Source organism: Gobio gobio (genome assembly GCF_949357685.1).
Source record: "Gobio gobio genome assembly, chromosome: 19".
Taxonomy (NCBI): domain Eukaryota; kingdom Metazoa; phylum Chordata; class Actinopteri; order Cypriniformes; family Gobionidae; genus Gobio; species Gobio gobio.
In genome coordinates this window covers 44,095,619-44,123,507 of record NC_137112.1, presented here as the reverse complement: position 1 = coordinate 44,123,507, position 27,889 = coordinate 44,095,619, and the positions used below count along the sequence as shown (strand labels likewise).

The following is a 27,889-nucleotide window of genomic DNA, read 5'->3' as shown; positions in this document are numbered from 1 at the left end:
GAATCACACTTAAGATGGCGGAATACCCTCTGAAGTCCACTTCGCAGTTCACTTGCGGTCGAATGGAACGCACCCAGTATTTACTTGCTTGCCAAAACCATAGACATAGTATAAAAAAAGACCAGTTTTTCACAAAAATGTTTTTTTAATACTACAGACAGCAGCATGGGTTTTCAGTGCTGAAACCTCACAGAGCAAAATACAACACTGCAGCACATCAGGTAGCATTGTTTCTACTTTAGGTGGTATTAGTTCAAATTCCTATGTTTTATACAGTGCTTACATGCCATTATGTGACATTTAGAATGAAAAAGAAGTTAGGTCACAATTACCCTGTATGTCATTAAGCACTAATTAGCAATAAAAATATGTCTTTATATATGTACATATGACATAAAAACAGATAACCGCATGTTAAAAAGATATAAAGCTCTGGATACAGAGGATTTGTCAGTTGCCCTCAGATGAGATGAGCATCTTGCTCTTCTTGCGTTTTACTTTGCCGTGTGCCGGTGGGACTCCAAGGGACTCCAAACGGAAGGGGCGTGGAAGGAGAGATTCTGCGGTTAGAGGAGACAAGCTGGATCCACTGGAGGTCTGGTGGGCTGAACCATTACCAACTGAACCAGAATAATTTGCTGTGAGAAAATTGAATTCGCAACATTTATAAGCATATCGCAGTTGCATAAGAGAAACAAAATGAACATGAGCACTCTCAGAAAAAAATGGTTGTAGCTTTAGGGGTACAACAGCTTGTCACTGGGGCAGTACCCTTAAAAGGATATCTTTGTACCTTTTTTACCTGTAAAAGGTTCATAGTAGTACCTTAAGGTACATATTGCTACTCTAAGGTACTAACATGCATCTTTTAAGGGTGAAAAAGGTACAAAGATGCCCCAGTGACAAGCTGTTGTACCCCTAAAGGTACAATATTTACAAATGTTTTCTGAGAGTGAATCTGTAATGGTTTATTTCATTCATTCATTTCTTACTTGTGTTTTTAATAGGGTCTCCAGCCAACAGCTGACTGGTCCGTTTTGGCTTGAAGTAGTTAGTGGCGATATGTTGGCTATCACTGCGTTTCAACATTTCCTTGTAGCGATCCTCATCCTCTTCTTGCTAAAAAGAGATTTGGAGGTGGATATGCAAAGCTATGGATGTTTTTCATATTCATAAAGAAGATTCTAGGGATTAAAACACTTTTCACACTAGACTTAACCCAGGGTAAACCTAGGTTAAGGCTGCTTTTAACACTGGGTTAAGATTAATAATAATAAATTATAATTTGTCACATTTATATTGCGCTTTTCTCTGCACTCAATCTCTCACGTCTCACCCGAAGGACGCAAGCACAACGGTCAAACGCGTCCTTCTAGTGTGTGTTTACATAGAAAAACTATGGAAAATTTGTCCATTGGAATGAAAAAACACGTTCTGTATGAACGGCCCCTTAGAGTGCCAACCCCGGATTGTAATGTCAGAGTTATACAGTGTGAACTGCATAACTAGAATGTTAACCAATCGCAAACTACACAATGCTTGCCTCATTAAATATTCATGTGCTTTGTGCTTGTTACAAAGACTTTTAACAGGTTTCAGCAAAACAGTTTTTCACAACATTTCAAATGGCCAAAGCAAAAATATTAATTGGAGTAATGAAAAGGCAATATTATTATTAAATTGGCGCTGTCAAATGGATTAATCACGATTAACCGCATCCAAAATATAAGTTTGTGTTTATATAATATATGGGTGTGTACTATGTATGATTATTATGTATATATAAATACACATGTGCATATTTAAGATATTTTTTTTATATTTATATAAAAAAAAATATATATATATACACACACACACACACACACACACACACACACACATGTTTGTTTTTGTGAAATGTGAGGACATTCCATAGGCGTAATGGTTTTTATACCGTACAAACCGTATTTTCTATCCCCTTACACTGCCCCTGCCCCTAAACCTACCCATCACACACACACACACACACACACACACACACACACACACACACACACACACACACACACACACACACACACACACACACACACACACACACACACACACACACACACACACACACACACACACACACACACACACACACACACACACACACACACACACACACACACACACACACACACACACACACACACACACACACACACACACACACACACACTGCCCCTGCCCCTAAACCTAACCCTCACAGGAGACTGTGCAGTTCACTTTCTGTGAAAAAAAAACTCATTCTGTGTGATTTATAAGCATTTTGAAAAGTGAGGACATGGGGAACGTCCTCATATTTCACCCTCTTTTTGTAATACCTATGTCATACCCATGTCATTATACACATTTGTGTCCTGATATTTCACGAAAACATGCCCACACGTATATGTATGTGTGTGTGTGTGTGTGTGTGTGTGTGTGTGTGTATATTATATTATGTATATATTATGTAAGCACAAATTTATATTTTGGATGTGATTAATCGATTTGACAGCACTATTAAATATACATAAGCGTGCACCTTATGAATATGTAACTAATTAAGGTAACACAGGATTGCATTAATCCAGGTTTAAATACATCATCAGCAAGCAATTTCAAGTGTAAAAACCTCCTTATTGAATGTGTGACATGAATCTAGTATTGGTATATCCGTTTCATTTGTATCCGTGTATAAACGTCAAAAGTCATGTTTGAACGGTGTTAATTGAAGTTAAGACTAAATACCACAAAAGGGTCAGCGAGGTCTGAGGCAGAATTCCTGCGTGCTGAAAGTCTGCCAGGGGCAATGGCACCTGAAGGAGGCACTGTAGAACAAGAAGAGAGAGAGAGAGAGAATATGTAGTATATTTCCCTTTAAATCACACAAGCAACGGACTGAAACATCAGCTTTTTTGTGCACCTGCACATTTTTGGACATGCACAATTTAAAATCTTTTTGTTCTCCATGATTTATTATTATCATTTGATTGTTTTGAATCAATTTTGTTTCAGAACAAGCAATTTTTTTGTATGTTCCACGGCCCCATTAGAAACTAGTATTTCACAGTGCAGCCCTTTTCTTCCCAGCACTTCACCTGCAGGTAAGGTGGTTTTCTGCACCACAACCTCTGGCAGTCTCCAGGTCCCTCCCTCTTCATCCCACACTGCCTCCTTCCGCAGCCGATCCAGGTTGCTGTAGTTACAGTCCCTTCTCACCAGGGACGCCATACGCTCCAAGATTCCTTGAAGGAGCTGGCCTTCCCGCTCTAGACGCCGGATGGTGGCCAGATAGTCATCTCTCTCCATCTCAAACTCTGCCTGAAGATCCCTGATCTCCAACTTGGCAGCTTTCAGCTGTTCATTATATAAACAGATGGTTGGACATTTTTTTATCGTTTCTAAAGTTTCATCTCAATAGCAAAACTAGAAATATAATCTAGAAGTTGAGACAAAAACAATTATTTATATACTTTTTTATCACTGTAGATCATAGCTATAGCTATACATTTACAATTTAAAAACACAGTATTTAACCCTGTACACACACACACACACACACACACACAAGTATCGGTCAAAAGTTTGGAAGCATTTCTATTTTTAATGTTTTTGAAAGAAGTAAGTCTCATGCTCATCAAGCATGCATTTATTTGATCAAAAATACAGAAAAAACTGCAATATTCTGAAACATCATTTCAATTTAAAATAATGGTTTTCTATTTTAATATACTTTAATATATAATTTATTTCTGTGATGGAAAGCTGGATTTTCAGCATCATTACTCCAGTCTTGACTGTTTAGAAATCATTCTAATATGCTGATTTATTATCAATATTGGAAACAGTTGTGCAGCTTAATATTTTTTATAACCTGTGATGTGTTTTTCAGTATTTCTAATAAAATGAATGAATCAAATTAAAAATTGTAACAATGTACACTATCGTTCAAAAGTTTGGGGTCAGTCATTTTTTTCTTTCTTTTTTCAGCAAGGATGTGTTAAATTGATAAAAAAGTTATAGTAAAGATTTATATTGTTAGAAAATATTTCTATTTTGAATAAATGCTGTTCTTTTTAACTTTTTATTCATCAATGAAACCTGAAAGAAGTACCACAGGTTCCAAAAAATATTAAGCAGCACAACTGTTTTCAATATTGACAATCAGAAAGGTTTCTTGAGCAGCAAATCAGAGTATTAGAATGATTTGGTGACACTGAAGACTGGAGTAATGATGCTGAGAATTCAACTTTGATCACAGGAATAAATTACATTTTAAAGTATATTAAAATAGAAAACCATTATTTTAAATTGTAATAATATTTCACAATATTACAGTTTTTTCTGTATTTTTAATCAAATAAATCCAGTCTTGATGAGCATAAGAGTAATGTTTCTTTATATATACACATATATACATTTGAATGTTGAGTGAATACAAAATACCATCCAAGTACTAAAGCGCTAACCTTCTTCTGTGTGTTCTCCAGGTGTCTGCTCTTGGCATGAACTTCCTCCTGAATGGAATCGTATACGTTCAGCAGCACGCTGTCACTCTCCTCACTGCTCTGGCTCAGAGCTTTGATTAGCTGCTTCTTCCTCTGGTCAGCCAGAGTCTTCCTCTGTCTGTGTCTCTGCTTCAGTTCCTCGTTCCTCACCTGCTCTCCACCCACAAACTCCTGCTCCAGCTGCTGCAGCCTTCAGGCCAACAAATAATAACAGAGGCGGCATTTAAGTTCATCCTCTCCATATTTATCCTGTTTATTAATGTTATCATGTCTATAACTATTACCATCCTGATTAATTAATTCTCCTTCCCTCTTAAAGGCCTGTTCACACAAAGGACGAAAACTATAACAATAACGATAAACGTAACTGCAAAAAATATTTTTAGAACTGAGTTCACATCACAACTGTAACGGCACATCGCTGGAATCACTTTCAGAACAATATTTTCTAGCTGATGAATGATAAAAGCATTGTCAGCCAATCAGAATCCATCCCGCTTTAAAGAGCTCAAGCATTTAAAGGTGCAGTGTGTGATTTTTCGCGGCATCTAGTGGTGAGGTTGTGAATTGCACCCCCCCCCCCCTTTCTGAGCACATAGAGAAGCTACGGGGGCCGACACAGGACAAAAGAGAGCAGAGAGTGACTTCCACCTTCCGTACCTTCCATAGGTGCAGCCATTGCTAACCAAGCCATCACCTGCTGTTAGCATCCCATTGACTCCCATTCATTTTGGCGTCACTTTGACAGTGAATAACTTTACATCTGAGGCGTTTAAAGACTCCATTTGTCCATTGTTTATTTCAAAAGAAACACAACAATGTATAAAATGCACCATTACCTTGTATCTTACACTATTGCCCCGTAGAAGCCATTTTTGTAAAAAAATAGGCTAACGATTGCGTCATAACCATGCATGCGACTCTGTCGCATAGAAGAAAAATTACCGTATAGACAGGAGGAGAAGCTCGCAGGCAATCTTTTGCTGTCTATGAGGCAATCGGGGGGGCGTGGAGGCATAAAGTTCGATAAAGTCAAGGTTGAAGCATGGGGAGAAGCCCATAGAGAGCCAAAAGCAATGGGACAAAATATTTCAACAATGTGATTCAGATTTCACTTTGCACAACTACTAGAAGACTTACAACAGTCAGACAGGTTGCTCAAGTCACATCTGTGAAGCATGGGTGTGGTAGCATCATTCTTTGGGGATGCTTTTCTGCAAAGGGGACAGGACGACTGCACTGTATTGAGAGGAGGATGGATGGGGCCATGTATCTTGGCTAACAACCTCCTTCCCTCAGTAAGAGCATTGAAGATGGGTCGTGGCTGGGTCTTCCAACATGACAACGACCCGAAACACACAGCCAGGGCAAATGAAGAGTGGCTCCGTAAGAAGCATCTCAAGGTCCTGGAGTGGCCTTGCCAGTCTCCGGACCTGAACCCAATAGAAAATCTTTGGAGGGAGCTGAAAGTCCGTATTGCCCAGTGACAGCCCCGAAACCTGAAGGATCTGGAGAAGGTCTGTATGGAGGAGTGGGCCAAAAATGCTGCAGTGTGTGCAAACCTGGTCAAGAACTACAGGAAACATATGATCTCTGTAATTGCAAACAAAAGTTTCTGTACCAAATATTAAGTTCTGCTTTTTTTTGCAATAAAATGCAAATTAATTACTTAAAAATTGTTTTAGATTCCGTCACTCACAGTTGAAGAGTACCTACGATAAAAATGACAGACTTCTACATGCTTTGTAAGTGGGCAAACCTGCAAATTCGGCAGTGTATCAAATACTTGTTCTCCCCACGGTAACTCTGATTGTATTCGTCTGAAAGAAGAATGTCATATACACCTAGGATGACTTGAGGGTGAGTAAATCATGGGCTAATTTTCATTTCTGGATGAACTAACCCTTTGAGTCTATTTGAGTGTCACTGTATTACATCCAGAAAAAACATGCAATCAAATTATATTTATTTCAAAGAATTCAGTCAGTCAAAAATAGCTGATGTTAGTTCTGAGAAAAGACCTAATATCATTTGTCTGTATATGGGACAGATTGATATTTTGTTCTAATGCATTCATACATTTTTAAGCGTTCAAATACTTTTTGGCGCCTTTGTGCAGTTCAGTACATTAATAGAGAGGCACCACAATATTTGCTCAAATTCTTGACCCCAAATGTCTATCTGAGCATCTCACCTTTCTAAAACATGCTTCTGGTCCAGTTGAACTGGTGTGGCAACCACAACTGTATCTAAAACCGAACTCTCACCACCGGGAGCTCCTTCAACACTGGCAGAAGCAGATGGACTCTCCTACACAAACAAGAGTCATTTACATTTGTGAGATTAAAAAAACTCGTTTAAATTTTAAATATTATTTGCATGGCCTACTCAGCTGCGTGATTGTTTATATTGTCACAAAAATTTAAATAGTATTTTCACACAGCTCTATATATAAAGTTATATTATTTTCAACTTTAAGGTGCAATATATACTAGAGCAGGGATGTCCAATTCTGCTCCTGGAGAGCCACTGTCCTGCAGAGGACAGTGAAATTACACACACCTGAACCAGCTAATCAAGGCCTTACTTGGCATACTATAAACTTCCAGGCAGGTATGTTGAGGCCAGTTGGAGCTAAACTCTACAGGACCGAGTTTGGACACCCCTGTACTGGAGCATATCTCAACTGCTTGATTGTTGTTCTCGTTGCAAAAGTGTAAACTATATTATCGCCCAGATCTAATCTGCTAAATGTGACTTTAAGCAGGGCTCGACATTAAGCATGTTCACGTGCTTGTCTTTTGGACAAGTAAATCTGTCCACTTGTCCGAGTAAAAAATGTGCTTGTCCGGAAATTTTTTCTGTTTATTCTGAAGCAATATTCTCACCAGTGTTCAATCAGCTTTGACATATGCATATTTGTGATATTTTTACCTTTTATAAAGGGCATTTTCACCCTAATCTTATTAAATATAGGCTATGATTCAGCTCTCCTTTTATATTCTTAAATTGGATCAATAAATTAAATTAGAAGACGACACTAGCTGTTACCAGTCAAATTAAATAATTTACACTGAAAAATTACAACTGCATTAAATAATGTTATGAGATTGTTTTAAATATTTTTTGAATATACAAATAAGAAATGTTGGAAAGATGAAACTAAACCACCAGTAGGTGGCAGCAGGTGACCGTCTGAATGAGTGAGTCATTGAGTCGATTCGTTCAAACGCTGATTCATTCAAGAATGAGGCGGTCGTTTACGAATAGTTCATTGAATCTTTGATTCTATCGATTCATTCAAAACGCTGAATCATTCACTAACACGTTGTTGCTGTGACACGCGTTCTGCTGTGATCTTTTGGAACTATTTTCGCTGCTGAAATAGAACAAAAACACTCAATATTGCATCTAAAATGTAAGTGACTTGATGTTAATAATTGTTTATGGAACTGTCATATGAAATCAGTGTCCTTTTCAGTCGTGATGTTATTCAGGAAAACAGCACTCTTGGTAAAGTGACGTTGCAACTGTATCATGTTATAAATATAAATAAACTCCACATTTCTACATTTTTACGGCAGTGTGTTAACTGAGTTTCTCTGTGTGAGCGGTGCACATTTGTCTCGATTTCTCCTCGAGAGGCTGCGCGAGCGTCAACAGTGCAACGTTAGTTACCGTCAGTTATAGGCTACATTATTACATCATTAACTGTCAATCGCCACTATCAGTAATAAATGCAGAATCATTCTTGCACTTTGGTGATTCCCTAGTTATTTTTGTTAATGACGTTTTATCAGGCTACTTGTCCGTCGGGCAAGTAAAATCCTCTTTCACTTGCCCCTTCAAAAAATCCACTTGTCCCGGACACGCAGACAAGCGTTAATGTCGAGCCCTGCTTTAAGGCATGAAGATATTCAGATATTGTAAGCATTAACATCATGATTTTGCTTTAAAGCTGCGCTTTGTGATAAATGCCATATAAATACATTTGACTTGACTACTTAAACCTAGTTTTAGGCTAAATCAAAGCACCTCGGGCACATAGTGGTCAACATTCGCCTGTTCTTGTGTAGCCACAGGTACAGTGATGGGCTCTTCTTTGGGTTGGTCCCCACAAGGACCACCTGTTTAAGGAGAGATCGCAAGACAATTGGACCAGATTAAGATGTTATAGAACCTAAAGTTGTACCTAAAGAAAACTAGTTTCAACATTACCAGTGGTGTGTGTTCGACTAGCTCTGGACCTCTCCAGAGAAGAGAGTCTGGTCTCGTATGATGTTCTCAAGGCAGCAATGTCCTCCTGGAGTTTGACTTTGGACTCTTGTTCGGCATCATACTCGGCCTGCAGCCTGGCAAGTTTCTTCTCATATTCCTAAATTTAGATTTACATGTACATTTATGAATTTGGCAGACACTTTTATCAAAGACATTTTTCCTTCTGTGGGAACTGAACCCATGACATTAGCAATGCTAGCGCCATGCTCTACAGGTAAAAAAAAGCAAACAATGGATGAGTTAAGGCCCGTTCACACCAAGAATGATAACTAACTATATTAGTGTCCACACCAGCGGACGATATCGTTCTGTTTATTCCATGCGCATGCTTGTCTGCTGCTTTTATCTTTCATGAGCTGGAAAAAAAAATTCTGAAAGTGCTTCCAGCTATATCGTTTCTCTGTGCCGTTATCGTTATAGCGGTCGTGTGAACTCTGCTATTCTTTAATATTGAGAACAATTTTTAGAACTATACATTTACAGTGTTGGGGAAAGTTACTTTGAAAAGTAATGCATTACAATATTGCATTACTCCCTTAAAAAGTAACGAACTGATTTTGCATTTGACTGATTTTATTCATTTTGAGGAGTACTGAATCTTTATTGTGCAAGTGAGATGAATAAATGCTCACATTTACTCTAGAACTACAATAACCATCATGTTTTACACACAACACCTCTGCACTTACTCTCGATTTATCTCAACATGGGGACTGGAGAGCTGTCAGTCAAATAAATGCGGAAAAGTAACTTGCGTTACTTTATTGAAAAAGTATCTCAGATATTTTGTTGTAAATTTTAAAAGTAATGCGTTACTTTACTAGTTACTTGAAAAAGTAATCTGATTAGTAACTCAAGTTACTTGTAATGCATCACCTCCAACACTGTACATTTATCGTTATCTTTATAGTTATTGCCCTGACATGAAACACAACCCAGTCTCTTTTTGTTAAATGCAAGTTTATGTATGATCAATAATACAAAAGTATAAGTAAAAGGTATAATAAGCTATGCATGAAATAAAGCAAACAATTCAGTCAAACATTCAAAGTCAGTGCTAGTCGGCTACAACGGTAACGTAAAGTTAAATAGCCTAAAAATAAAAAAGTAATGAAACTTCACTTTGCCCTCAGCCTAAACTATTTGCCAGGGAACATATTATAGATCCATGAGACCAAAGATCGGCCGTTAGATCTACACTAGACGAATTATAGCTCGAGACACCACAGAGACATCAGAGCCAGCGGCAGACGGCAGAAGGACTAGCCGAGGAAAGTCTACTCTCGCCGGCTTTGAAGAGCGCTGAACGCCGCTGATCCACTGGAGCTCACAACTCCAAAAACGGCAGATAAAATGTTCAAATAGGCACTCTTTTTATAAATAAACCACAGATTTGAGCTTTAAACAACTACATTATCGCCTGAAAAGTCTTTAAACTACGTTTTGTCACACATTAACAGTAGATTTTAACAAAAAAGATGTGTAAACACAGCCCATGTCAGCCATTTCTCAACGAGACGAGCCAGCTGGCAGAAGCCCCTCCCATTACGCAAATTCACGTCTGTTGTGAAGTGAATGTCACGCGAGTAAACTCAAAATGTTCACGCGTCCAACTTCGCGCGAATAGCGCAAATTATGCGCGTCATTCGCGTCCGGTGTGAGCGCTACATAAGACTTTCGTTCACCTTCGGAACACAAATGAAGTCCTGTCCCTCCATTTACAGCTACGCAACTACCACTTTCAAGCCCCAGAAAGGTAGTAAAGACATCATTAAAGTAGTCCATGTGACTCCAGTGGTTTAACATCAATTTGATGAAGTGAAGCCAGTGTTTTGTTTGCGCACAAAAACATAATTTACCACTTTATTTACAAAATAGTTCACGATGGAGAGACAGAAAAGTCTTGCCGGTTTGGAACGACATTCATTTTTGGGTGAACTACCCCGTTAAAACTCTTCCATTGACTTCATATCTGTACACACCTCTTTTATCCTGTCTTTCTCTGCTTCGCTCTCTGATGTGTTGCTCTGGGGTCGCGACAGAACAGCTGGAGAATCTCTTGACTTCTGACCCGCCGACAGTGCTGCTAACAGACAAAAATAAGTCGAAATTGCACGTTCACTATCCAAAGAGACTCAAATATACACAACTGGTGTGTTTCTTACAGCTGAGGGTGCCAGACCCCAGCTGCCCAGAGATTAAAGCCCGCAACTTCTTGATTTCCTCCTGATACTCGCGCAGGAGGGCATCTTTTGGGTCCTCGTTGATGCGCGGGCGGTTTTGGATACTCTTGGCGCGGTTGGCGTAGCGCAGAGTGCTGATGCTCTCTTCGTAATTGTTGTCGGCAGGTGAGAGACAGGCTACCATGAGGGTGCGAGTGTTTCCACCCAGAGAGTCCTGAAGCAAACGGGTGAGCTTGGAATCGCGATACGGGACGTGCTTGGAACGGCCATCCACCAACGCAGAAATAACATTGCCAAGGGCTGAAAGGGACAAGTTGATCTTGGTGGCTTCTTGAAGGCGATCTCCAGTAGCACCCGTTTTCGACTGGCGTTCACTTCCTGCAAGGTCCACGAGATTGAGCTTCCCAGCACGCAGATGTTCTTCGCCTGCAGCATCTAAATTCACATGAAGATTACAGATGTTTTATGTACATTTATTTACCAAGGTTATTATAGTTTTGCATTTTTAAATTAGTTTTTATTTTATTATCGTTTTAAATTTTGCAACAAATTTCAGTTTAGTTTTAGTTAGTTTTGTAAATTATTTTGCTAGTTTTAGTTTGTTTTTTATTTTGTAAACACATTTCCATTTAGTATTATATATTTCGTTTCAGTTTTAGTAATTATAGTTTAGCAGAGTTACCAGAACGAAGTGGAGAGACAAAATCAAGATTTTTAATTTCAGCAAAGTTTAATGTTTGCACCGATTCGAGTTTACTCTAATGCAGACATCTTGATAATAAAAATAAAATAATGGAATACAGATTGTTTTATTTAATGCCATGTCAGCATCTAAGGCTATATTCATGGCAAAAATTGAATTACAAAAATACAAATATCATATAAATACAATAAAACCAAGCAAACAAACACGACAAAACAAACAAGATTTTTTTTTAAATCAACTTAAGATAAAAAAAAAATGCAAAACTTGTATAGACATATATCAGTTATTTTTTCAGTAAGAGTTGTTAGTTTTGTTCAGTTTTTCATTTATGATTTTTTTTTTTTTAGTTTACGAAAATGTTTTTTGACCAATAGTTTTAGTCTTAGTTTCAGTTTTCGTTTACGAAAATAACCTTGATTGAGACACAAACCTGTGTTGCAGATCTCCAGGTGAATGGTGAATATGGAGTGCGAGCGAGATGAATCTTTGTTCATAAGCGTGTATCCCACAGAGCGATTCCTCCAGCCCTGATCCATGATCCGCTCACATTCCCCAACGCTGTGCACCGTATGCATGGACAGATCCCGTACATACACACCACGCTCGGGATGCTCCTTCAGCTTTAAACACACAGCATTGAAACATTCAGTCCATGTAAGCTAATCTACAAAGAGCTATGTGTGATCAGTGGAGAGACGTACTTCCATCTTCTGTTTGGTGTCTTTTGCCAAAAGATCTCTGATTTCCTCCTTGTAAATTTCCAGGTAAGAAGCCCGTACAAGGAATTTTGTGTTCTCTGCACACTTTATAGAAAAGTTCAGGTTAAAATGTCACTTTAAACTTTATCACAATGAATATAAAGCATTTCGGCAATACATCTTATGGATCACACACACTTTTGAATGTTAGTGTATTTATAATATTTTACTTTGTCATTCATATATTGAATATTATATGTCAGTGAATATAAGGTTTTATACTATGATGATGGTAAAAATCACACGATATGCAAATTGGTTACCTGGATTGTCTCAAAGATGTGCTCAAAGGCTCTAGGGATGATTCCCCTCTGGGAAGGAGGATCTTGAACACCTTGCATAGTGAACGACTTGCCACTTCCTGTTTGTCCATAAGCAAAAATTGTCCCATTGTAGCCCTCCGTTACACCCTGTGTGTTAAATAATGATATATTTGACACTGATTAGTACATGATGCAAAAATATAGACAGACAGACAGATAGATAAACATATTACCAAAAGTTTTGGGACGTCTGCCTTTACATGCACATGAACTTTAATGACATCCCATTCTTCATCCGTAGGGTTTAATATGGAGTTGGCCCACCCTTTACAGCTCTAACAGCTTCAACTCTTCTGGGAAGGCTTTCCTCAAGGTTTAGGAGTGTGTTTATGGGAATTAATTCTTCTAGAAGTGCATTTGTGAGGTCAGGCACAGATGTTGGACGAGAAGGCCTGGCTCGCAGTCTACACTCTAATTCATCCCAAAGGTGTTCTATCAGGTTGAGGTTGAGGCCAGTCAAGTTCCTCCACACCAAATTCGCTCATCCATGTCTTTATGGACCGACGCTTTGTGCACTGGTGCGCAGTCATGTTGGAACAGGAAGGGGTCATCCCCAAACTGTTCCCATAAATTTGGGAGCATGAAATTGTCCAAAATGTCTTGGTATGCTGAAGCATTAAGAGTTCCTTTCACAGGAACTAAGGGGCCAAGCCCAACCCCTGAAAAAACAACCCCTACACCATAACCCCCCCTCCACCAAACTTTACACTTGGCACAATGCAGTCAGGCAAGTACCGTTCTCCTGGAAACCGCCAAACCCAGACTCGTCCATCGGATTGCCAGACAGAGAAGTGTGATTGGTCACTCCAGAGAACACGTCTCCACTGCTCTAGAGCCAGTGGCGGCGTGCTTTACCCCACTGCATCCCACGCTTTGCATTGCACTTGGTGATGTAAGGCTTGGATGAGCTGCTTGGCCATGGAAACCCATTCCATGAAGCTCTACACACTGTTCTTGAGCTCATCTGAAGGCCACATGTAGTTTGGAGGTCTGTAGCTATTGACTCTGCAGAAAGTTGGCGACTTCTGCACACTGTGCACCTCAGCATGCGCTGACCCCGCTCTGTGATTTTACGTGGCCTACCACTTCATAGCTGAGTTGCTGTTGTTCATAATTGCTCGCACTTTGTTATAATACCACTAACAGTTGAGCGTGAAATATTTAGTAGTAGTGAGTAAATTTCAGGAATGGACTTATTGCACAGGTGGCAACCGATCAGGGTACCACACTTGAGTTCACTGAGCTCCTGAGAGCGACCCAAATGTTTGTAGAAGCGTCTGCATACCTAGTGCTTGATGTTATACACCTGTGGCCATGAAGTGATTGGAACACCTGAATTCAATGATGTGGACGGGTGTCCCAATACTTTTGGCAATTAGATAGATAGATAGATAGATAGATAGATAGATAGATAGATAGATAGATAGATAGATAGATAGATAGATAGATAGATAGATAGATAGATAGATAGATAGATAGATAGATAGATAGATAACGTTAGATAGATAGATAGATAGATAGATAGATAGATAGATAGATAGATAGATAGATAGATAGATAGATCTGAATATTTAGAGTCTAAAGGGCCCAACTAACACATGCATCTAGTAAATAATCAATTATAGGAAGGGCTGTAGGTTACTTCCGTGACTATTTTAAACTCTATGGTGTTCTGTTTCAGATAAGGGACAACAGGTTTCAGATAACCCATATCTATGGGCATGAACACTGGAAAGTAATTGGCCCTATAGAAGATCTAGCTGTCACACTGACTGACCACCAATCTCTCTCACACACACACACACAAAAATCAATATTACCTCCACCAGAGGATATGCGATCTCGTTGTAGATCTCCTCAGTGGAATGGTTTATATAATAAGTCCCATCAAACGTGAATTGTTTGGGCGGCTCGTCCGAGGCTCCAGGTTTCTCAATGAAACACTGACAGTGACTGCTGTCGATGGAAACCACCATCTTACAGTTCAGCGCCTTCTCTCTGTCGTTCAGAGGTCGACATCTGACGACCACCTTCACGGATTCGGATGCCATCTGGACGGGTGGTGTGGTCGCTGCTTATCTGCTGAACAGAAATCGAAATGTCACTCTAAAGATCACACTGCCGTGTGTCATGGTCATCTCGTGAAGACAAGCAGCTCTTCTGATATTAGAAAAGACGCTTACGAACACTGTCATCCGGTCCAGGTTCCGTAAAGGCCAGTTTGAGGTCAAGCCGCGGTTAGCGACATTAAATAAAGCAGCGTGTTTCTCTTGCTGAGGCTTTCGGCGTTGCCTAGCAACTCCAAACTTCAAAGCGCCCCGGTGACATGCGTACTGAATATTGTTTATTTTAATACAATTTTATAAACACAGCATGTATTAATAAATATGTTCATTTTTTGTAATTATATATATATATAATGTTTTTAGGACCAGTAAGACAATTTCTTTCAAAAAGATTAAGCACAAAATATCCCCCCCAAAAAAATAGCGTAGGCTAAGAATCATTACGTCGGAGCATTTTTTTATTAAAACTAAAACTTGTAATAAACTAAAACCATAAACTACAAAATGTCAACTAATATTGTCAAATTTTACAAGTTAAATATTAATATAGGTTTTACAGTTATGAGTGGAGAAATGTGCATGATAGGCATGAAAATGCCAATGCAAAAAACAAAACAATAGTTTTTATTTATGTGTACATAAATAAAAACTAGTATATATTTAGCATAAGGTACTATCTCTCCGTGTGTGTGTATGACCGGTACTATTTATCTATCTTTGTGTGTGTGTGTAGATATATACGTATACAAAATGTATGACCGGTACTATCTGTGTGTGTGTGTGTGTGTGTGTGTGTGTGTGTGTGTGTGTGTGTGTGTGTGTGTGTGTGTGTTATATATATATATATGCGTGTGTGGGGTCAAACGTTTACAAACATTACTAATTTAATGTTTTTAAAAGAAGTCTCGTATGCTTATCAAAGCTGCATATATTTGATTAAAAAAATACAGAAAAAAACACCCTAATATTACCATTCAGAACGGTGTTCTGTTTTAATAGCCTCCACTTTAAAATGTGTTATTTCTGTGATGCAAAGCTGAATTTATCAGATATTTCTCCAGTCTTCAGTGTCACATGATCCCTCAGAAATCATTCTAATATGCTGATTCAAAAGTTTCCAAACTTTTGACCGGTACTAACTATAATTGGGTGAAGATTTATATAAACATAATATTCCCCCAATTATCTACTCATATTTCATTTCATGTGACATATCTCTGGATAGATGGCAGTATTCCACTAGTTTTTCAAACTAATGAACATTAAAAGGAGACAGTATGACAGTAAAATCAGTTTATGCAAAGAGGCAAGACACTTCATTTACATTGATGTGACGTTAATAACAGGGAAAAAAAAAGTGTGTATTTAAGAGGGGAATTGTGCAAGAGGTAAAAAACAAAAAACTAAAGTAGCAAAGCCAGACAAAGGGGGGGAAAATTAACTGGGTAGTGAATATTTTTAGGGTTTGAGATAATCACAACAAAAGTTCTCTCTAATACTGGTGATAATATACGACCAATAGAGTGAAAGCCTAAAGCAATATAAACATACAACAGAGCTTTAAAAGACAATCCAGGGTACATCACTTTTGCAAAAGTGCAGGCCTATGTTTTGAGTATACATTTAAATCTGACATTTACATGAAAAGTGCTCATTTCCCTAGAAAAGAAATCTAAACCAAAAAACAAAACCCCCAACAAAGAGAGTGCTTTAGGAGTGTTAAGGTTATTGCCAACAGGCAAAAACAGTGTCAATTCAAAATATTAAAAAAAGATCCTGGTCATGTCAGCAGCTCTGTAACGATTAAAACCAAGTAAAATAATGTAGTATACATTTTTCTTTTTTAAAACTTATATTAAAAAAAAAGTAACCAGAGCATGAAAGACAGGATTCAAACCCAACTTGGGTTCTTAAATGTGCCTTTCTTGTCCTGCAATGAACGTGAACTCTTATTGACGATCTCTTCCCAATCGTAACTGTGGTTGACACGGGCACAGCTCAGAGAACATTCCAGCTCCTCACTGAACTCTGTGTAGTGCTCGATCAAAGCAGCAAGGCTTTCAAAGTCAATGTGGCACTTCTGTAAACGAAGAGGAAACATTTTCTACAGTTTACTTCTGACACTAGTTATAGAGTAGAGGAAGGCAAACAAAAACACTAACGAAAAAGGGTTCATCTTTGCTCACCTCAAGGTGGAATTTCCCCTTGGAATTCTTAATAGAATGAGTTACCAGTCCCGAGGGAAAGCGGACTATAAGAGACCCACGGTTGGGTTTTTTGGGATGAGGACATAGCAGGAAAGAACCCAAGACGTCATCAGCCAGGAGTGAGGAACTACAGTCACTGTAATGGAAAACAAATACTCAAGACTAAACTACTGAACAACACACATGCATACGGATCAAAAGAAATGTAAATTAATTCCTTTGGGCCTGGTTTCACAAACAGGGCTTTGGTTAAGACCGGATTAGGCCATTTAAAAAAACATTACTGGTGTGCATCTTGAGACAAAACAATGGCACTGACATGATTTAAGATGTCAGGGTAAGTTGCTTTCTGTTAAAACAGCTCAAACATGCATTTTAGTCTGGGACTAGCGTAAGCATTGTCCGTGAAACCGGAGGTTGATGAACTACTTTGCCAAGACGTTTTTATTAGTGCTGTCAGTTAAACGCGTTATTAACGGCGTTAACGCAAACCTATTTTAACGGCGTCAATTTTTTTATCGCGAGATTAACGTTCTTTTTGGTCTAACAAACTTTGTAGTTTTTTCACATGCTGTTGCAACAACTAGTAACGTTAGAAAAACTACAACACCACTCCGGATGTAGCTAGACCGGAAACAAAACATCAGGCACGCTGCGGCTGCCCACACTTGTTTGGGCCATTAAAAGAGTAGACGTGGATGGCAAGCGTGAGATGCCGAAATGAGAAACGTATTAAGCCATGGTTTAACTCAGGGGTCTTCAACTAAAAGTGCTTGTCTTGAGCGCTGCTTTCTGCTCTGATGGTGCGTAGCCTACACACCAGACGCGAATGAAGCGTTTTGCGCGAGTGATTTAAGTCAATGCAAAGACGCAAATAGACATTCTGCGGCGCGGATTAAGCGGTGTGCATGTCGCGTCATTCGCGTCCGGTGTGAGCGCACCATCAGTCTCTTCTTCACTGCATGCTTGACCGCGCGTCTGGGTCTGAACGTAGTAACAGTGAGCATTGCAACGTTAACTGTTTCATTATGTCAAAAGGCTTCGCGGTCCGGATGGACGCATCTCGCGGTCCGGATTCGGACCGGAGTTCACTAGTTGGCGACCCCTGGTTTAACTGCACTATAGGCGGAGTCCTAGTTTACCTTGCATGTGCACTTTGTAATTTTATTTTGTATCACCCTGTTTTGATCCCTTAGAAAGGGCTGTTGAAGGGGCTGTTTGTGCAACAAAGTATTTGTTTCACCCTTTTATTGATGGGCAGTGTTACATTGTGTGAGATTATTTGCTCCAAGTGAGAATGTTGGTGTGAAATCGAACACTAAAGTATGCCAATGTTGTTTTCAATAAAACAAACATTTGAACAAAGCAAGCCGATCCACTTTTCTATGTTGATAAGAGCATTAAAATAAGAAAAAATAATGGGACAAAAAGAAATCAAGGGACATTTAGAATAAATAAAAATGTGCGATTAATTGTGATTAATTGTGAGTTAACTATGACATTAATGCGATTAATCGCGATTAAATATTTTAATCGTTTGACAGCACTAGTTTTTATATGAGGGCATATCGCCCCAAAATCAGATCTTAAAAATTGCAATTAAGATCAGCAGATTAACCCCATGGGGTTCTTCATTTATGGGTCACACTCAGGACCTTCGGGTCAAAAATGACCCGGACGGCGGGATTAAGATAAAAAAAGATTTGAGTAAAATCAATGAAATATATTTTTGTTCAATAATATTTTCTCTTTTGGGGTTTGGAGATAAATATTATGCAATAATTATGACCCATTTTTTCCATTGAATATAATAAATAATATATATATATATATATATATATATATATATATATATATATATATATAATTTTTTATTAAAGCTGTATTTCCTATTAGAGTCAAGCCTAGGCCTCAATTTTTTAATGAGATAGGTGCCATCCGGTGGACACATTGAGATTTTTATCACGCAATAGCACATTTTTACCACTATAGTTAGTAGATCTTGCGTTTTATAAAAAAAAATTTAAATCGTAGCTTCATCGGAATGGTCCGAAACTTGGTGACTATTGGTACTTGGTATATGAACACCCAAAAAAATTGGGGACAGGATTTGAAAAGTCTAAGTGGTCATAAAAAACAAATAGTCACACTCAGGACCTTCGGGTCAAAAATGACCCCCATAGGAAATTAATGGGAAATTAGTTTTTTTTGTGCATACAATCTACAAATCAGCCAGGATGCAGAAAAAAAGGACTCAACAGTGAAGGGGTGAATCTCTAAAACATCAAGAGTGCAAAACAGACAACAAAAAACTCACACACACTTACTTCCAAAAGCTAATTGTGTTTGTGTGTGTGTGTGTTGCACTCTTGATGTTTTAAATAATTTGGGTTCCCAAGAAATGACCGAAGAGCCCCAGAGGGTTAAATGTGACAAAATATTGAAAAATGCATTCAAAATAGGAGAAACATGCAATAGTTAATATTAAGATACTGCTTAAATTAATAAAGCATCCAGATTCAGTCACCATCAAGCTGTTCCAAACCTGAGTGAATTTCTTTCTTCAGTGGAGCACAAAATATGATATTTTGAAGAATGTGCGTAACCAAACCGATGATGGACCCCATTGACTTCCATAGTATGGGGGAATAAAATACTATGGAAGTCAATGGGGCCCGTCAACTGTTTGGTTACCTACATTCTTCAAAATATCTTATTTCGTGTTCAGCAGAAGAAAGAAACTCATACAGGTTTGGAACAACATGAGGGTGAGTACATTAAAGAAGTTTCATCTTTGGGTGGACTATCCCTTTAAGTTTAACAGACCAACAGGCAGCAGTGCCATTGTGCACCAATACAGACCTAGACACGCCAGCCCAGCACCACACTGCGTGAGCCAGAGCTTCTTCTGTCTCGGCCAAAGTGGGAGCTCGAGACTTGCATGCGTTTGCACTGGCTTGGTCCTTTTCTGTTTCACAAAAAGAAAAGATTCTTCAGATTCCCACAGGAATCGAGTTCTCATTGGTTTCACAAATGATATGTCAGTGTTTGTTTTCTTTGGCAAATGGAAACATTGAACTTGTGTTCAGTCCAAACTAGGATTGCAGCTGTCTTATTTTAGAAAAGAATTATGAAAATATTCTGAGTAGCACACATTTTACTGACTTTATATAAATAAAGGTTTTTATTATTATTATTATTTTTATTTCAAGCAGCAGTACAGATAGCCATCTCAGTTTGAAACATAAAACTGCAAGTTACTAGAGCAGCTATTGTATATTATATATACACACACCGATCAGGCATAACATTATGACATTTCTGAACCCTTTTTGCTTTGTGGCAGGGCTCATTATCTGCTGAAAGAGCCACAGCCACCAGGGAATACCGTTTCCATGAACGGGTGTACATGGTCTGCAACAATGCTTAGGTAGGTGGTACGTGTCAAAGTAACATCCGCATGGATGGCAGGACCCAAAGTTTCCCAGCAGAACATTGCCCAAAGCATCACACTGCCTCCGCCGGCTTGCCTTCTTCCCATAGTGCATCCTGGAGCCATGTGTTCCCCAGGTAAGCGACACACACACACACCCGGCCATCCACGTGATGTAAAAGAAAACGTGATTCATCAGACCAGACCACCTTCTTCCATTGCTCTGTGGTCCAGTTCTGATGCTCACGTGCCTTACGCTTACCCATTTTTCCTACTTCTAACGCATCAACTTTAAGGACAATTTTCTCTTGCTGCCAAATCTGTTCCACCCACTAACAGGTGCCGTGATGAAGAGATAATTCTGTTATTCACTTCACCAGTCATAATGTTATGCCTGATCGGTGTGTATATATTATTTTGTGGTAACTGGCAGAAACAACGTGGAAATCCCAACCACCTTTTTTGACTCACCAACCACCAAATCCAAAGATAAATGATCAGTGTAATAAATGAACCCATTGTGTTTTAATTAGGCCAGCCGCATTAACTAGATGTGTGCATTACCTAAAGAACTCTCTCACTCTCCAAAGTGTCCTATGAACACTTATCCCACCTTGTGGAGCGCTCAGTTTATCCTGCAGGTGGCGCTGTTTGAGGGGAGTACATGTAAAAGAGCGATATGCTCCGGAACGCAGCTCTTTGGTCCGGATCGCCATTTTGCGAACTATAGTCGGAGAGGAAGTGGGACCCTCTTCAGGACTGCTCACTTGCTCAGTGCTCGGTTCTGAGAACACCTGTTCAGGGAAAACGACATGAACACCGTGCAGAACATTACAGCATTACAATTATTTACTCTCAGGAGAAGAAAAAAAAAAAAAAAAAGGTACAGCACTGTCACAGTACCGTAACGTACAAAAAATGAAAAGGTACATCTTTGTACCTTACTTACCCCTAAATGGTACATATTAGTACCATTAGTACGCTTAGACGGCACTGTACCTTTTCTTTGACCGTGTTGGAAAAACTCCGGAATTAAGCAGTTTTAATGGGGGGGGGGTCTTATGCTATTTCATGCATTCTGACTTATTTACACTGTTAAAGAGTTGGATTCTCATGGCCAATTTTTTTTTTAAATGAGTTGGACGCATGACAGTATTTCTGTGCCAAATACACCTTCAGTATTTTAACATGTTTTTTTTTTTATCACTTTATTTTCATTTTCTTATTACAACACACAAGCACAATGTCACCAAAAACAAAAACTGTACAGGTTACATATCTCAAATTCCCAAGCAGTACCATTGTACCCTCTATTTTAAACTATGAATTACTGCTTTACTCTAGAACTCTACTCTTTACTCTTTGGTTGTGAGGGAAAGACAACCTTGTTCAGCTTCCCAAATTACCCAGTATTAAGGAAACGGTGGATGCAGTTTGTTTTCCCGGAGCAGCAACGGAGTTCCGCAAGTGTGTTTGTTCCCGGTCATGAGTGGAAACCACAGGCGGTGAGTGAAACTGCATCAAATGTCTGTGTTTTGTTGGCAATCGGCACGTAAGTGCATATAAATGTCAACAACACGAATCAAACGTTATCTATTCTATTTGCATTGATTTCATTTGAACGTTAAATCAAGGTTATAATCAACTTCAAAAAGCAATATATGCTAGATAGGGGTGTAACAGTACACAAAACTGACAGTGGTTCGGTACGTACCTCGGTTTTGAAGTCACAGTTCGGGTTCGGTACAGCAGTTTTACAAAACTGCTTTTAATTTATTTTTATTAAACAGTGGTTTAGTTCAAATTGTGTCCATCCTTAAATAAATTCAGTGATAACTAAAAGATTCTTATAAGAGAATCCTGTAAACTATATAGGGAGCCCTCACCTGCACATTCCTATAATATTAAAGGTTAACAACAGAGCCCAAACTATTCGTCTAAATTCAGTTGCTATTTATTTTTCGATATAATAATCTACACTCAAATAACACATTGTATGTAAACTTCACATAAGGCAGTTTTTCCATTAACTTCTAAATCTAATTATAAAATAGTTTTTTCTCATTGTTGAAATATAATCATTTATACACAGTGACTGACATTTTCATGACAGACTTATTTAAACGTAAATTAAAATAATCAAGACTTCACTAAGAGGTTCAGTAGAATATAATGAATATATAGGCTAATATAGTGCGTATATTTAGTGAAAGAGCCTTTCTCTAGTGAACTAACAACTGCGGACACTGAATGACTGCCTGAGGTAAATGTGATGCTACGTGACATTGTTCACAAGCAGTTTTATTGACGTCTTTCCACCGTTGAAACACGGAGCGATTCCACGACTTATGATACGTTTCAGTAAGTTGTAATGCATCCTCAACATACCTAGATTCATGTTTATTTTTTAGGAAGAGATGATCGCGTTCACACACATTTCTACTGTGATCAGTCATGTCACATTAAAGAGCGTCAAAACGGCATTTATCGTTTGAATTTCGTGATAAAATGGACGGAATACTTAATATGTTCATGTGGGAACTGGGCTTGAATCCGCGCCTAAAACAAGCCGACTGTTAACTGTTAAAAGCTACACTGTGATATTTTCCCCCATCTAGTGGTGAAAAGGTATATGACCATCCAGTGAATATTAGTTTCTGTTCCTCTCAATTCCGATTTCGTTTTAACTCCTACGGTGGCCGATTTAGTCCAAGATTAACATGGCTTCCAGTTCGACCTCGTCCACATCTGACACGGTGCCATCGAGTGTTAAAACGCGAAAGGCGAAGCTTGAATTTACGGGTATGTCCCTCTTTGGCTAATGTACTTTCAAGATGGAGGAGCAACATGGCGACCGGCATTCAAACCCCTCACCCGTATGTATTTTCAATGGCATATTATAAACTTACGAGAATACTTTATTACTTGAAAGAAGTAAATATACATTAATGAGCACATATTTTTGAAAGAACTAAGTGTTTTTAGCTAAGAATAAACTAAAAAAGTTACACAGTGTAGCTTTAAAGATTGCATTCGGAAAGGGTTCGGTACGAATACGTGTCCCGTTACACCTCTAATGCTAGATATGGTGAGAACAAACCTTTGCCCCTGGTAGCAGGCCTTGAGTTGGGGCCCTGCGGAAAGATACCAAGGCGCTGACACTGAGAGGGAATCCTTGATTAAGCAGCGATGGCGTTCGAGTTGGTTTCTTCTCCGAACATTCGTCCTGAGCTTCCTCTGGGTGCTTCTCCAGAAAATATAGTTGAAAACAGCGGCAAAGCAGCATGTTCAGGAACTGGGCCTTTATTTGGGGGAAAAATAAATAAATACAAATTTCCCCCCAACTTTCTTTAGTGTGCAATGTTACAGTTTGAGCATGAAAAACGCAATGAAATATGATGCTTTTGTCACGTTGAGGCTTACAGCTCGGGCATGTCTGGCTCTGAAGAGGTGGCAATAGAGCTGGGGGTCAGAATTTCCAGGATTATGGGAGACAAAGGCAAACTGGGCATCAGACGGACGGGCGGTGGACAGCGAGACTCGACACATGGCGTGAGCCATGAGGAGCGTCTAATGAGAAACACCTAAGAGTTAAACCATCTGACATGCAAAAACAGAAACATCAGAAATCCCAATATGATCCTCTTACCTTTTCATCTTCATCATAAACTTTGACTCCTTTGACAGAGAATCTCAATGAGACTTGTCGCCTGCTCTTGCAGTTCTGCAAATACAGATGTTCATAAATAAAACTACATTACATTACATTTATGCATTTGGCAGACGCTTTTATCCAAAGCGACTTACAGGGACCTTATTACAGGGACAATCCACCTGGATAAAATCCTTTGGATAAAAGCGTCTGCCAAATGCATACATTTTAATTACCCGTCAAAATGTATGATTTTTCACATTGTTCAATAGCAAAATAAAAAAATTAATGAATTAGAATTGATCCTAGCAATTACGCTCTACTGATTCACTAAAATGAACAGGCTGAAAACATGACTAGATAACTCTTTAAAAATCCCCAAAAAAAGTTTCATATTTCATCAACATCAGTTTTCAATTTAGCTCTGTGGAAAAATAATTACAACATAGCACTTAAAGGGATTATATGCGTTTTTCTGAAATTTAAACTCGTGACTGACACCTGTGGCCAAAAAACAGAACTGCTCTCATTTTCTGCTCGCTCTCGCAGCGGTGGTGACGTCACATCCGCAGACAGCGCGGGAAAAGACGACCCGCCAGAAAATAGGAAAAATAGGATACAGGCTTATAGGTGCACCCACTGTGAGCGGACAAGGTGTCAGTATGCTCATCAGGAGAGGTTTCAGTCATAAATGGTAAAATAAAAAGGCTAATGTTACGTTTATTTTGGGGAAAAAGTTGCATATAGCCCCTTTAAATTTTAATATTTCTAACTAAGGTTAACATATTTACAGGCAATGCAGGGATTCCCCAAATTTTTCAAAGCAGAACCTCTTTGACTTTTTTTTTTTACTTTTGACATATTTACTTTAAGTACCATCTGAGATGAAGTAAAAATAAAAAAATAGGTCAATAATAAAATCCAATAATAATAATAATAATAGTTCACGATTCTCTGCTGTTGGTTGATTTTCACATGACATGCAGGTAAACAAATAACATTTTTAATATTTTTTTTAAAAAGCTTTTTATTTTTATAGTTTTTTTATTATTACTTTAATGTTACATTTGTATGATTTAATACATAGCTTTTCATTAAACTCACAAACCCCAGTCTGAAAAACCCTGACATAAATGTAATATTTAATGCACTTCACGTTGTTGATAAAGAACGGAATAGATTTTCTTTCTCTTTGTATTTTCATATCAATATGGTACAAGATTATCCTGTTCAACAAATCAATATAATGAAAAAGGTCAAAAGTAATCAAAAAGTAGTCAGATTAAATAACCTTGAATGTGTAATGAATTGGTGTCATTTTTTATTTATCATTTATTTTTCCAAGAAGGTTCCATTGAGATTAAAATAAATCTTTTCTTCCATGGAGTCCTGGCCAAGATGGCCATAATAAAAATTTTCACAAACGTATAGCACACATGATAAATTCAAAACATTCATCATAAATCAACAAATTAATTAAAACAGCAACATGATTCATTCGTTTTACACTGCAATTCATTTTTGAACATATTCAAAAGGAGGAATTGTTTCTAGTGGAGCAGTAGCTTGAAATTCCTTCCACAGCCATGGAGCATAATAAGAAAGATGGTACTACTAATTTAATCCCATTTGATGATTTGGTGCTATAGTTCTTTCGACACAAGCATAAAAGACTAGTAATGTAATTTGGAAGCATACCTAACAATGTCTTTACAATACAAACATATGTGATTTCCTTCTTTGCTATAAATAAGTTGGAATCAGTAACAGACAAGAATTTACAATCTACCAAGCACTGTATATACTGTTGTATTAATGTTCAGAATAATTTTCCACATTGTACAATAATAAGTAATTCAAATGATGAAATACCCAAATGGATTTTGTGCATAATTTATGTTTGTCAACAAAACTAAATTTCAGGCGCATATGCCTGTATTTAGATCAAAAGGAGCACTAAAAACAAATTCAGTCAAGTGTCTAAACTTCTACATAGCAAGAAAAAAAAAAGCAAACATACTCTTGAGATTCACTTCACAGCACACAAATTACCTTGAGAGACTTCAGCTGAGTGTGCAGCTGCTGAATCTGATCATCCAAACAACTGTCATCCACAGGAAATGAGCCAATATACTAGACAAACAGTAACACAACTATGAGTTCATGATGCAATCATGAAACTATACAATAAAACCACAGATGCAATTCATTTGCAAAACCAGACGTAGCCTACTGCATTAAAACTATTCACACATTTTCACCTCAGCAGATCTTGTAACAATCCCATGTTCCCTGCCAACTGTATCGCCCATATCGCAATCTGAGCCTGGTGTTGTTTGCGCTACTGTTCAAAATAATAAAAAAATAATAAAAATAGAAAAACAGAAGTCAGCACGTTTGCCAAAATAAGTCAGACGAATAACAGCACAGCACAAGTAACTTAGTGAAAGTAAATCCACAAAGATAAACATACAGTTAAAGCGTTCAAACTCTAAACGTGCCAATAATGGGGAAAATGAAAGTATGTTTTGAGACACAGCCAAAGTTTCCACGAAAAGCGAAAGAAAGTGTTAGAAATCAAAACAAACGCTTTTGATAGTTAACGCTTGAATAATATCATAAGGACCCAGAAAGTCGAGGAAAAAAAGACAGAGAAAACAAATACAAACTCACAAACATGGTCCACACGACTGAACCTGGCAGGGTGGGTCGATTATCCGCCGGGGGTTTTGCAATCCTGACTCACCTTAATCCTCTAAATCCCGCCTATTCAGAGCCAGACTGGATCCATCGGGAAAGATGACAGGATTCTCCGCCTACAACACACAGGTAATTGGTGACTGCAACTCTGACTGATTCATCAAACTAATTCACTTAAAGTGATAGATCACCCAAAAATGAAAATTCTGTCAATAATTATTCACTATCATGTTGTTCCAAACCCGTAAGACTTGCTTCGAAACACAAATTAAGATAGTTTTATGAAATCTGAGAGATTTCTGTTCCTACATTGACAGCTACGCAACTACCATTTGATGCTTCATAAAGAGATCGTAAATCATGAGTGCTTTAGTCCAAATTTTCTGAAGAGGCTCAATCGCATATGATGAACAGATTGAATTTAGGCTTTTATATTTAAACATTCATCAATGCACACATCAGCTGTGGTAAACAGAAGCTCAAGCATGCTTGCTGTGTGAGAACCAATGAGGTTCATTCTTGTGTTACGCATCACGTTTGAGCTTACGCAAGAACCAATGAGGTTCATTCTCGTGTTACGCATCACGTTTGAGCTTCTGCAAGAACCAATGAGGTTCATTCTCGTGTTACGCATCACGTTTGAGCTTCTGCAAGAACCAATGAGGTTCATTCTCGTGTTACGCATCACATTTGAGCTTCCTCAAGAACCAATGAGGTTCATTCTCGTGTTACGCATCACGTTTGAGCTTCAGCAAGAACCAATGAGGTTCATTCTTGTGTTACGCATCACGTTTGAGCTTCAGCAAGAACCAATGAGGTTCATTCTTGTGTTATGCATCACGTTTGAGCTTCCGCAAGAACCAATGAGGTTCATTCTTGTGTTACGCATCACGTTTGAGCTTCCGCAAGAAGCAATGGGGTTCATTCTTGTGTTGCGCATCACATTTGAGCTTCCGCAAGAACCAATGAGGTTCATTCTCGTGTTACGCATCACGTTTGAGCTTCAGCAAGAACCAATGAGGTTCATTCTTGTGTGACGCATCACGTTTGAGCTTCAGCA

General features: G+C 38.5%; 2 protein-coding genes across 5 annotated transcripts; both read right to left on the bottom strand.

Annotated features, from left to right (window-relative positions):
- Nucleotides 1-130: 130 nt before the first annotated feature.
- kif17 (kinesin family member 17) lies at nt 131-14,822 on the bottom strand (the record flags this gene model as incomplete). Its single annotated transcript, XM_079845372.1, has 14 exons — nt 131-638; nt 993-1,119; nt 2,764-2,843; nt 3,114-3,372; nt 4,485-4,713; nt 6,718-6,833; nt 8,559-8,650; nt 8,742-8,898; nt 10,784-10,884; nt 10,967-11,419; nt 12,121-12,310; nt 12,392-12,493; nt 12,712-12,858; nt 14,592-14,822. 14 exons carry the CDS (start codon nt 14,820-14,822, stop codon nt 451-453), a joined length of 2,472 nt encoding a protein of 823 aa, XP_079701498.1. The 3' UTR covers nt 131-450.
- A 1,294-nt stretch (nt 14,823-16,116) lies between these two features.
- On the bottom strand, nt 16,117-26,899 carry sh2d5 (SH2 domain containing 5). 4 transcript variants are annotated; one of them, XM_079844865.1, is made up of 10 exons: nt 26,803-26,899; nt 26,391-26,473; nt 26,182-26,262; nt 24,127-24,201; nt 23,901-24,047; nt 23,578-23,778; nt 21,091-21,271; nt 19,907-20,012; nt 17,024-17,180; nt 16,117-16,917 (listed from the first exon to the last, which is right to left on the bottom strand). In XM_079844865.1, exons 2-10 carry the CDS (start codon nt 26,439-26,441, stop codon nt 16,729-16,731), a joined length of 1,188 nt encoding a protein of 395 aa, XP_079700991.1. In that variant the 5' UTR covers nt 26,442-26,473; nt 26,803-26,899; the 3' UTR covers nt 16,117-16,728. The 4 variants fall into 4 exon arrangements, with proteins under 4 accessions (XP_079700991.1, XP_079700992.1, XP_079700993.1 ...); XM_079844866.1 differs by having other exon boundaries at nt 26,391-26,470; nt 26,803-26,827; XM_079844867.1 differs by lacking the exon at nt 26,391-26,473 and having other exon boundaries at nt 26,803-26,867.
- Between the last annotated feature and the right edge of the window lie 990 nt (nt 26,900-27,889).

What these genes read in the sequence shown, in the direction of transcription:
- sh2d5 (XM_079844865.1), bottom strand. Translation starts at nt 26,441, where the DNA reads ATGGGCGATACAGTTGGCAGGGAACATGGGATTGTTACAAGATCTGCT. An exon ending in GCCTGCTACCAGGGGCAAAG is followed by an intron (nt 21,272 to 23,577) that starts GTTTGTTCTCAC and finishes TTCCCTGAACAG; the next exon opens with GTGTTCTCAGAACCGAGCAC. An exon ending in TGCTGGGCTGGCGTGTCTAG is followed by an intron (nt 17,181 to 19,906) that starts GTCTGTATTGGT and finishes TTTCCATTACAG; the next exon opens with TGACTGTAGTTCCTCACTCC.